At 39.5% G+C, this 12,491-nt stretch overlaps 1 protein-coding gene across 1 annotated transcript in view; it reads left to right on the forward strand.

The window, feature by feature from the left end:
- Nucleotides 1-12,491, forward strand: part of SUCO (SUN domain containing ossification factor) — a 173,975-nt gene that overhangs the window by 26,441 nt on the left and 135,043 nt on the right. The window contains exons 5-8 of the mRNA XM_012657720.1: nt 5,593-5,603; nt 6,621-6,852; nt 6,955-7,487; nt 7,537-7,887. Of these exons, the coding sequence (XP_012513174.1) occupies nt 5,593-5,603; nt 6,621-6,852; nt 6,955-7,487; nt 7,537-7,887 (1,127 nt within the window). The remainder of the gene's footprint in view (nt 1-5,592; nt 5,604-6,620; nt 6,853-6,954; nt 7,488-7,536; nt 7,888-12,491) is intronic.

Here is a 12,491-nt window from a genome sequence, read left to right on the forward strand (position 1 = left end):
TTATTAATCTACATATGTGTACAGAATATGTATTCTGTATATTTACAATATGTAACTAAAGCCATTACTTGGGTGTGGAAGGACAAAATGGAGTCAACAGTACGAGACTGGAAAAAAGAGTAGAGAAAGAAGAAATGTGAGTACATAAGAGAGAGAGAGAGGATTAGTGGAAAGAGCTTTTCTAATATCTTTCATTTATCTTTGCCAAATGGAAATCTTGAGTGATAGAAGTTGGATCTTGGTAGGCAGGAGACAGAATGATCTCCAAGTGATAACATAATGTAAAGGCTGTACCAACATAATTATCATTAGCTTTCCACTTTGTCAATAATTCACAATTAATTTCAACTCAATAAACATGTATTTTATACCTATTATGTACCTGTTTTAGGTCTGTGAGAAGCATAGGCAAAATAAAAAATGAGAATCTGGCCTCCAAGAGTTTATTTGATGGGGGGAGGGAGTCACAGCAGAATTACTGTATAGATATTATCATTGTTGTAATATATTGGATTTTATTATGAATACATCTGATATATCATTATATAGCATCTGTATCATTATAATGTATATAGATATTATCATTATTATAATATATCAGATGTTGTCATTCCCAGAATGATATGCATGATATATTTTACGTTTTCACTCTAAAATGGGAGTGTGAGTTGTCAATTAATCAGAGTGGTCAGGCAACTTAAGCATTAAATGAAATAACAATAGAAATAATGCTCATCAACTTTTTCTGCAACCACACTTTTAGTACATTACAATTAAAATGTTTTATTTCCTCTTATAAAAATAGTGGCCCAAGGAAGCTAGGGAAGAATGTTTTAGAGCAGTTTCCAAACTTATCTGAGAATAAAATTCACCTATTATTTACATATTTCAGGGTCCTTCTCCTGGAATGCTGATTCTGTATGTCTAGGGTGGGCTTTGGAAACCTTACTTTTATGAGAGATTCTATTTTAAGGAAAACTTGGGAAATTCCTATTTTGGAAAAATTGCAATTGACCAAAGAGGAGTGAAAACACAAAGAACTATTTGTACAGGTAAAAGTAAAAATAGAAGCACAGCTAATTAGATGTCTTACGTACCTTTTACAAGTCGACTGAATCTACATTGGCATCACTGCATGCAGACAAGTACAATAAAAAATATATTAATTCAAAATATTTTGCCCATTTATCAAGATATTTCCAGCAAATGTAAGTCTCTGGTTGAAAAGTAGATATAGTTCATTGCAATTATGCAGATATATGCACATATTAAAAATTTTATCCTATAAGTAGGCCCTAGAAAAAAGTAATATTAAAAACATGCAATCTTTAAAATTAACCAAAATTATTTTAAAGGTAATTTCGGATTCAAAATTTAAATTCTACTTAGAGTTATCAAAAAATCCCTTTCTTCCCATCCCTATTCTTTGATAATAAACATTTTATTTTTCTTTCATACTTCCTAGAGTATAATTTTTCTTTTCAATTTTATATTTGAAGATAGGACTATAACTACCAACAGTCCTAATAAAGGCCAAATGTATCTGAAAAGTCAGATTTTAATCTTCCCTCTCAGAAGTAATATAATAAGGATTGTATTCTCTATTTGTGTTGTTTTTTTCTTAGTTTTAGTTTTAAATGAAAGAATATACATGAAAGTTCTAATTTTATAAAGTGCTCAAGAAATTTAAATATCCCACTTGGTGAATCATTGTCATCATGACCAGTATCAGCCTGATAGTCAGGCTTGACTGAATTCCTCCTTTGTGTCAGGGATAATGCTAAGCCCTGTGGGGGATCTGGAGATGAAATAACATACATTTCCTGTCCTACCAGTGAAGGACACACTAACTATAGTGTAAGTTACAGTGCGATAACCTGTACTATGGAAGCTCACAAAGTGGAGGATTGCAAAGGAGGGCCCTGCAAGAGGGAAAGACCTTATGGAGAGAGTGGCTTTGGAGCTGGCCTGCAAAAAACTTTCTATAAAAATGCTTTACTCTCAACAGTCACTAACCTTCCCTAGGAGCGTCGCTTTAACTCTTCATTAATTATTTGGCGATGTGAAATGATTAATGTTTAATGCTCTCCTATGGAACAGACTTTCTCAAGGTTCAATTAAATTGTTTGAGTCATTTAAGTAACTAAATGAAAGTTTGCAATGGAAAGAAAACGCAAAGACTCCTCAATACCGGTTTACCTTGAATATCATTTCATGTGGATCCTTTGAAGATTTACAGACTGACACACTTTAATATCAATTTTCTCCCTGTGCAAAATGAAGAGGAGAAATTACTTGATCCATATAATGATCGCAACGCAGGCCTCAAACTAGTATAATGACCGAATAATTGAGGCAAAGTAAGTTTTCCTCAACTATTCAGGTAAATGTTTAACTTTATATTAATAGAACCATGAGACAGTTCTATTATAAAATAGACAAATAACAGAAGGAAGGAGAAAATTTAAGGCAAGGAAAAAATTACATTTTATACATTAAATAGATGGTTCTGAAAGCCGGTACTGCAGGGAGAGTTTTATTAATAGTAACACTTTTACATTCTGAAATAGAAAATAATCCTTAGGAAAATGTTCTTATTTGCTTCACATCTCTACTTTTTCAAAGAGCTGTATATTACTTTCTTGCATTCTCTTCAGATTTCAATGCCTAGTGACTGAATGGAAGAGTTGCAAAATCTATACATCATAACTGATAGTTTCCTTTGCTCCATATATTCAGCATAGAGGTGTAGAAAAATGGGATAGGAAAAAACCATAAAAAATGCAGACTTATTTTGCCACAAATCACAAACATCATAAATGTAACATCTTAAATTTTTTGAAATTCAAAGTTATATGTGTACACAAGGATCATATAGTTCTTCTAGCAAGGTTTGTTATGAAAAACAGCAGTGCCCTATCACCCTCTCTCTCTTTCTCCCTGCTCAGAAAGCAGCTGCTTTCACCTCTTATAGCCAGTTATTTTGGTATTTGCCTCCATGTCCTAAATAGCATGTGTTGTTATTCTTTGTTTTTGTTTTTTCAAATTCTAAGTATTATTGACATTCAGCTATGGAAGCTGAGGATTATGCTCTTTTTCCTTTCCCCAAACCAATAACCCCAACCAGAGACATATAATCCTTCTTATCCTCTCATCCCTCTGATGTAGTTTCATCATGATTTTGAGTAATTTTCAGTGTGTATGTTATTAAGATTATGAAAATACTATTCACAGATGAACTTTTCCTGCATAGCTCTGTTTTTCATATTGTTTTATTTATTTGTTTCATTTCTAAGTGCTTGCTGCTAAGATCTGAATGTTTCTGTTTCCCCCAAATTTATATGTTGAAATTCTACCCCACAAGATGACGGTATTGGAGGTAGGTCCTTTGGGAGGTGACTAGATCATGGGGATCTTCATAAATGGGATTAGTATCCTTATAAAAGAGTCCTGAGAGACACCTCTTGCCCCTTCCACCATGTGAAGACACAATGATAACGTGCTATGAATCAGAAAACGGGCCCTCACCAGACACCAAATCTACCTGTGACTTGATTTTAGACTTCCCAGCCTCCAGAACTGTGAGAAATACATTTCTGTTGTTTATAAACTACCCAGTGTACGGTATTTTGTTATAGCAGCCTAAACAGAGTAAGACAGTATTTATTAATTCTACCAAGTTTTCGAAATTATCTAAATTACCTCCTAAGATGCTTAGGTGCAGTAGGTATTCTACTGATTTAATCCTCCTGAAGAGGTCTCCCAGTGCCTTCCGACCTGCTGCAATCTGCAGTGGCTGCCGCCTACGCCAGGTACTCAGCTGCTGTGCTGGGTTCTTCTTTCACTCTCATCCTAGGGCTTCCCTTCATCTCTTTACTCTCTGCTGGATTTTCTGTTTCCTCTATCAGGTGTCTTCCTTTTTTGGTTTCTTCTCTTGTTTTGGTAGAGCAAAATCTCCTTTGATGAGAAACGCCACAGAGCAGGTAAATTTCTTGAGGTCTTGCTAGTCTCACAACGTCTTTATTCCCCTGATATTAATTGGTAGGTTGGTTGGGCTTAGAATTCTTGGTTGGAAATAATCCTTCCTTCAGGCATTGCTCCACTATCTTTTGGCTTCCTGTGTAAATGCTAAGAAGTCTGAAACCATTCTGATTCCTGATCCTTTGTGTGTGGTCTGTTTTTTTCTCCTAACCCTAAAACTTCTATGCTCTTCTCTTTCTCTCCAGTGTTCTTAAATTTCACAATGATGTGCCCATCAGTCATTTAAATTATGGCACTTTCAATTTGGAAATTCATATGCTTCAACTCTAGGAAAATGTCTTAGAAAATGTTTATTTCCTCACCTCTGTTTTCTATTATAGCTATACTGGATGATCCAAAGAGGCCAAAGCCTGAAGGAGAAAATGGCCACCTCAGCTAAGGTCCTTCTGTATTTATTTCCAAGGACACGTGCAAAAGGTTAGGGTCGTTTGCTAATTTCTTTACCATCCATGCAGGTCAGCTGTTTTCAGCTGACCTTTGCACACAGCAAACAAGCAGCTTAGGGCAGGCATTTTCACCTGAGCCTTCATTCACCCTGCTCACGTTCTTTCCATCCATCCATCCTTTCTTCCAGGCCCAGCCCCAACAAGATAAGGCTTGAACCATCAACTAGGTTGAATTATGGAAGGCTCTGAATGCCAGGCCAAGGAGGCAGGACTTTATTCAACAAATATTTAAGACCTATAGAAGATTTTTGCATCAAAGAAAGGACATGGTGAAGTTTTAGGAAGCTTCGTCTAAGAGTATTACACCTAAGGTACTGAAGGACACAGCAGTTAGAACCCCCAACATGTTGTCTTTGGTTGCTACTTTTCTCTTCCTATTTGGAACCTCGTAATTACAAATCCTTGTTAGATACTTCCACCAGAAACTCAAATTCAATTTTGTTCCAAAGCCAGACTACTCTTCTTCCCTGCAAACCTGGGACTCCTGACTTTTTTATTCAGGTAATGACACACACCTTCCTGGAAACTAGACTATCTCTGATGTCTTCTTCTTCATCACTCATATGTAATCATTCCCTTCCTCAGGCTGATTCCATTATGAGCCTACTAAATTCATGAATCTTCAAAATACACATAACCCAGTGATAGAACATTAAATTTGGGATCATGAAATAGAATTTTTCATTTTTTAAAAAGGGAAATGTTATTTTTTGTTATTAATACTTGCACTATAAACAGAACTGTATAAGCTAACATTGCACTTTCTGATTCTCCCATCCCTTAAGAGACTGAGTTCTCAGGCTGTATTAATGGAGCAGTTTATTGTTTTATCTCTTTTTGAGTTCTACTTTTACCTTCCAAAGTGACCAAACTATCAGTGCTCTGTTAAGGTAGATTTGGCAAACTAGTTAAGGCTCTCTTCAGGTAGGAAACAACTAAATTAAAACAGGTATATGTTATTACATACACATACTTACATAAAAAAGAAGAAGAGGAAAATGAGGTGGGGACAAACTGTAAGAAAATTCTGTTTATATTGTATTTACATGCAGTTAAAATTCTAAATGCTGACTGCCACATTAACCCTTTTTTCCTTCTGATTTAGTCCCTTTTATGGTATGTTAGTCTCTTCTCAATTTCCAGTCTTTTCTTTTACTGATTTCCAGGAAACTTGTGTTTTTAACTGGCTTTTACTCTGGAAGCATCTAATGTCATTGGGTGACAGCTGTTCCTCTCTAAGATCCTTGTGAAATGTATAGTATCTCAGCATTTTGTAATATTGAAAGGAGCAGATAATTTTTCAACTAAATCAAAATGTTAAAGCTTGCTTATAAAATACTACCAACTTAAATTAGACGAACAGTTCTTCTCTTGAATGTCTTAAGTATGATTTTGTATGTGAGATAGAGGACAAAGGAGATAGCCAGAAGGAGTTGACTCCTTTTCCAAGATCTGCTTGTTTTTTTCATCAACAGCAAACAGAATATCTGATCTTTATCAGGGCAGGGACTTGAGATGCCCAGTTTCTGTGTAGTCAACCTTTTAGCAATGGGAGAATATCCTGAATAACATAGTTCCTATGAGTAAGAGGAAAAGGGTGCCCAACATGGTTTGAAATGTCAATCCCTATCCATCTATTGCTCCTACCTTCTTTTTAACTTGCATATTAATCATTTGATACTGCTCTTAGGTGAGAGAAACACTCCTGCGATGAAAGGATTTTATTATCATATACTAAGTGTAGCATAGACACTACACTGTTACCTAATTTTTGCCAGAAAAAAGTTTAGGGTGAACTCTAAAATCAAAATTATCAACCTTCGTAGAATTTCTCTAACATCCAGTTGACTTATATCCAAGAATTATAGTGGGTCAAATCATTCAGTTCCTTGGGAATATAATTCACAACCAATTCAACTTGGAAGGTCAGTAAGGACATTCCATGGCTCAAAAGTAGTTGAACATTTTACTTTGTCTTCTTTTCGTGCCACATGAACAATAAGGAACACCTGCTTTAAATATTTTTCACACTAAACATCACGCTATGTTCCAAGGCACAAATGTGGAACGGGCACGCTGACTGTTACTAAGTATTGAAAAGTGGACAGTTTTTGCCTGAGACTACAGCAATAGGTGGGTGTATGCAACCGCTTTCGAGGAACCCCAAGTCTTGGAGCGTCTGTGGGCACCTCGCTCCCCCAGCGGGAACAGCAGTTTTCTCTTCTGGCCCCACCACAGCGAACCCCAAGCTCAAAACCAACAGAATGAAGACCAGCTCAGGCGACGTCAACTGAAGAATGTGGCGGGCAGCAAAATTCTGGCCGAGGTGGAGAAAAAGAAAAGGCTTTCCGCTCTAACCTATCAGGTGAGAGGAAGTCTTGGCGCGCCCCTTTGCGTCTACCAATCAACATCTAGCTCAGTGGACCCGCCCATTGACCCCGGGAAAAGGCCTTTTAAATTTTATTAGTATAGCTTTCTCCCTCTCCCTCGGTCATTCCACGAACTGTTCTCAAAAGAGGAAAACAATTCCAAAGCTGCTCAGCCTCTCGGTGAGAAGCGAAACTATAGATTCTCCGTCAAAACCGTGGATTCTAGGAGGAATAGGGTAAGGGAAAGGAGGGTTCTGGAAGGCAACTACAGCTCCCGTGGGGCCTTGCGCGGACTCGCCGGCGGGGAACCAGGGGCGGGCCATGGTAGGGAGGAAGGCCGAGGGTCACCGGGCTCCTCCCGACTTCCTGAACGTGAGCCAGCAGGCGGCGGGACCTGGGGTGGGCGGAGCGCGGCGGCGTCCGGCCCCCCCGCGCTTTGTGTCCGCCTCTCATCCGCTCCCCGGACCGAGACGTGCGGGGGGCGTGGCCCGCGCGGAGGCTGGTGGGGGAGCGAGCGCTGCGGGACGTGTGTGACGCGTCTCTTTCCAGCTCAGCGGTGTGTGAGGTGTCGCGGCCCCGCCGGCGATTGGCTGTTGAGAGGCGAGTACGCGGCGGCCGTTGGTCGCCGGCAGCACGGAGCGAGGGCCGGGGCGGGCGGGAGGGAGATGGGGCGGCAGTGGCGGTGGCGGCGGTTCCAGGAGGCGGGCGCGGACGGACCGGCGGCCTCAGCAGCAGCAGCAGCGGCAGTCCCCGGAGTCCTGTGAAGCGCCCCTGTCCGCGCCGCTGTGGGCCCCGCGTAGAGGGCGGCCGGAACGCGCGCCGCAGAGGAGCCGCTCCCCTAGCGCCACAGCCTCCAGGGCTCTCGCTCCCATCCTCTCGCTTCTGCTCCGGCTCCTCCATCTTGGCCTCGGCAGTGGCGGCTGCCGGGAGGATGTGCCGCCTTCTGGCAGGGGGAAGAAGGAGGAGAAGATGAAGAAGTACCGGCGGGCCTTGGCCCTGGTCTCCTGCCTCTCTCTGTGCTCCCTGGTCTGGTGAGTAGCCGCGACATCACGGGAGTTTCCGTGAGCGGAGAAGAGGGGTGGGAGCAGCGCAGGTCACACCCCCAAGTCGTCTTGGCTTTCGGGGTGCGGGTTTCCAAGGCCCCCATCTGAGAGACAAACCGATGTTTTACTCCGCGACTGTCCCTCTCACTGGCCTGGTAGCGCTCTGTGCGGAGATTTGCGTGGTGTGTTTTGGAATTCACAGAGTCTAAGCGGGAGAGAAAGGTGCCTGGACAGAGGGGACCACCGGGTGCCTTTGTGCTCGGTTACTGTCCCCGCGGGAGGCGGTGCAGTGTTTGGGGTGGTGTTCGCGTAGACCGAGGTAAGTGGCTCGGATTTACCGCCGGTGCCCAGCTTTCTTCGTGTGGTTAGGGCGTAAAGCACGTCAGATGGTGCAAGTTCCGGACGTGTAATTTTGAAAACGTAAGTCGTCATGTGGGTAAGAGGAATGTGTGAGCAGTAGTTCTCCTCGACATTTCTCGCACGAGTTTTGGCCCCAAGTACACATGGGGCTGCAGTTCTCGGAAACTTTCGGGGGTGTTACGAAGCACTTTTTCAGTTGGTTTGGTGGAGAGGGTGTCTTACATGTAGTGTATACAGTAGTTTTTGGTAACGTCCCTGAGTAATAGGAGGGTGTTGGAAGACGGGAAGAGGGAAGAGTGCCTTGTCCCTAAAGCTTTATGGGGTTTCTGTTAACCCCAGGCACTTTGGGATTTTTTCTTTTTTTTTTGAGGAGGAAAGAGAGCTTGCAAGTTGAAGGATTGCTATCCGTGTACTTGGAAAAACCATTCTTTCCTCCCGGGGAATTTCTTCAGAGGTGTGACATTTGATGACTAAAAAGATGCTTCTTCAGTCAAGGCGATTTGCTGTTTATTGTATTAGTGTCCTGTTTAGCTTATTTTTACAAAGCACCAACACTATTTTCATTTTTTATGGATGCCTCATGGATTCGGAAAGCACTGAAGTTGTAGAGTTGTTGCTTACAGAAAATAATACATAAAGGGGAAAAGAAAACACTTGCCTGGCTTAGGAATTTTGATTGAGAGGATGATAGAAGTTTTAGAGAACAAAAAAATTGGCCTTTTGTCTTTCATTCTGAACCCTTTAAATAGAACCAATGACATTTTCCCCTTTCTACTTTTTAATATGTTGAGTACCAAGAAGTTTCTGTAGGAGATGAGTTCACTTGCTGCTTTTTAAATTTGCATTTGTAGGTGAGAGACTGTAAGCTTGTATTTTTCCCACCTTTCTGGGGCTGCCTAGTTATTTATAGATTATGTATTTTCTTATCTCTCTTCTGTCTCCTTGGTTTTGCTCATTTTTAGACTATGTTATTCTTTGTCAGCCCTTGTTGAATTAATTGGCTGATAAGGCAAGTTAGACTTTCATTCAGTTTAAAACGCACCAGTATCTCTGATTTTTTTTTTTAACTGGATGATGAAAACAAAATCAAGAGTGTGGCTCTTAAAATCATTTGTAAATTTAAATTAACCATGCTTCTATTACTTTTGGGAATTTCTGGCTTTTACTTAAGCTAACCTCAAATTGTTTTCTCAACTTTATTCATTGGAAATAGTGAGAAGATCATGACCTGTTAGAGAAAAATATCAGTCAGCCTAGTATTGAAAATAGTAGTCATAGAGTTCTGTAATGTTTGTGGCCTCCCAGAGTGAAAAATAGGTGTTGAAGGTTTAAGAAAAGAGTGTGAAAAGTTTAAGAATTAGTTTAAGAAACAATTGGGTTAGTATATTTTGAGATTTGTTTGGACCACTAAATTTAGAGACTTTTTAAAATAATTATTCTTTAACAAAGCTATTAAAAGCCATTAAAATAGGATGTTTATCCTTGATGTTTTTTTGGAAGAGTGATGATGAATGAGATTGGGCAAGAGAAGTGGTGCATAGCGATGATTGGCAAAGGGTATGCTTTGTCTTTTGAGACTCTTCTTGGGAAGGTGAAATCATGGCACTGACTTACTGGAGGTATAACTTTTGCTACAATCTGGTCTTGGGTTATCATTTCCCAACATTTCCATTGCTCTTAACAGAAGTGGGTACCAAAAGCCATTGTAGGGTTAGACAAAAAGTTTGCTGGAGAGTTGATCAGCTCCTTTTAGTAAAGCCATTTTGTCTTCTTTGTCATTCACAAATTGTTCCCAAATTTTGTGATACATTTCTATTTTATGGGTTGATATGTTTATGCTACAATGTTTTAGTTTCTAAAGCTTCCCCACATCCTACCAATATTACTGTATTTTGTTATCAACTTATTTGTACTGTTACAGTTACATAGATCATTATGTCTCACCTCTGCTTTTGTCTTTCCACCCTAGTGTACTTGCCTTGGATTACCTTCATAGAAAACCATCCTCATTTCATTATTTATTTTGGTTACTATTTTTTTTTTTTTTGCATAATATTCAAGGTATAAATGCACTGTAGCTGCGGCATAGAACAATGATAGCTAATATTTATTGTCTTCTAACTCTGTATCAGACACGTGGTGTGTGCTTGATATATAACATCTTTACTCTTGACAGGAACCCTATAAAATAGGTTTTAACTTCATTTTGCATTTTACATATGAAGAAGTAGAGAGGTTAAGTAACGTGGCTAAGGTTTAGCAACTATTAAGTTTTGGAGCTTAGATTTGAACCTAGGCAGCCTGACTTGTAGCACAGGCTCCTGATTGCCATCATTCTTTGACTGGAGGTCCGAAGGCCTGTATTCTATGTATATGGTTCTTACATCCTCAATATAGGAATTATACCTCACAGGGTTGTTAGGAAAATAAAATGAAATAATACTTACGATAAATCTTTGTAAAACAGAGTGTATTATCTATATATTTCATCATGAAATCATTCAACCAAGTTTTTTCCCATATGCCTACTGTGTACCAGATGTCCTGATGAGCACTGACAATCTAAAGATAGGGAGACCAGCTCATCTTGGTTTTTAACACTGAAAGTTCCATAAATCCCAGGAATCCCCTATATTAGTCCTATTATTGCTGTGACAAATTACCACAAATTTAGTGGTTTAAAACAACACACATTTATTATCTTACAGTTCTGGAGGTCAAGCCCAGAATAAGTCTCACTGGGCTAAAAAAAAAAAAAAATTAAGCTGTCAACAGGGCTGGTTCCTTCTGGGGGCTCTGAGGAGAGAATCCATTTCTGGAGGCTTCCTGCATTCTGTGGCCCCTTCCTCACATCACTACTCCAGCCTCTTGCTTCAGTCCTCATGTCAGCTAATGACTGGTCCCTGTCTCTTACCCTTATAAGGACTTATGTGATTACATGGGGTCCACGGATCCAGGATAATCTCTGTGTCTCATAATCCTTAATTTAATCACATCTGCAAAGTTTCTTTTACCATGTAAAGATAACATTCAGGGATTAGAATGCAGACATCTTGTGGGGGGGCATTATTCAGTCTACTGTACCAGCTCAGTCCTGGAATGGGAAGGTTGATCATCACCCCAAAGAGGAAAAAGACTTAATCAGTGGATATTCTGAGTGTGTACCCTAATTAATAAAATACTGTGCCTGTACCTTTAATATATGCTTAATTGTAAATTGTGTACATGTGCCAATACAATATTAGTACACATAATAAATTAACACAAGTTAGATGTTTAGGAAAGGTGAGATAAAAAATACTTTCTGTTAACAGTACCTTTATGCTCTCATTAAAATAGTAAGAATTTTTAGTGAGAGCTATGTGATTGATCTACTAGACTTTAATTTTTATTAAGACATCAAAGCATAGATGAGGAATAGTTTGAACTAGTTAGGAATCTTAGCCCTGTTAATTTTTTGTTAATTTGTGCTTACATTATTATCTTCGCAGTCTTAGCAGAAATTTTTTTTAAAGCTGCTTCTCCATGTTGTGAGGGTCAGTTTAGTTAAAACTGAATGATCCCTACATCTACTTACCTGGGCACAATAAATCACCGTGAATCATGGTGTGCTGGAAGTAGACCTTTTGTTTGTGGAACTTCCACTCCTTCCGTGGGTTTCTGGCTATAGTCCTTGCTGTTCTTGATCCGTGGCCAGCTGCCCCTTCAGACCAAGTATGAATCCTTATATTAATCTTAGTAAAGCTTAATTTATTTTTTTATAGACTAGATAAATCTATTCTTCCTACATCCCAAAGGATCATCTTGGATAAGCTCATATTTAGACTAATGCAAAGAGCTTGATGTTTAAACAATTCTCATACATTTGACAAATATAATTGGTACTTACAAAGGTCTTTGGGAACACCAAAGGAAGAATTTGTATTCTAGTTATAGTTCTATTAATAACTGTATGTCCTTGGACAAGTTGTTTCTGTGAGTTTCAGTTCTCATCTATAAAATGGTTTGCAGGATGGATAGCTGAAGATGGGATTCTTTTAGGCAGAGGGTACATTCTTGTCGTTGGGTTATCTAGAGTGTGAGTGTATGTGGGAGGAGATGGTAAGGGAAGCTAGGCCTAGGTTTTGAAGGGTTTTGATTATGGTGCAGTTGAATTCTGATTTTAACCTGACACAGGATGAGCAAGTGTAGTAGTTTAAACAGAACAGGAGCATGAGGTCACATTGGTCTTT

Source organism: Propithecus coquereli, unplaced genomic scaffold (assembly GCF_000956105.1).
Source record: "Propithecus coquereli isolate 6110/MARCELLA unplaced genomic scaffold, Pcoq_1.0 Scaffold56, whole genome shotgun sequence".
NCBI classification, from domain to species: domain Eukaryota; kingdom Metazoa; phylum Chordata; class Mammalia; order Primates; family Indriidae; genus Propithecus; species Propithecus coquereli.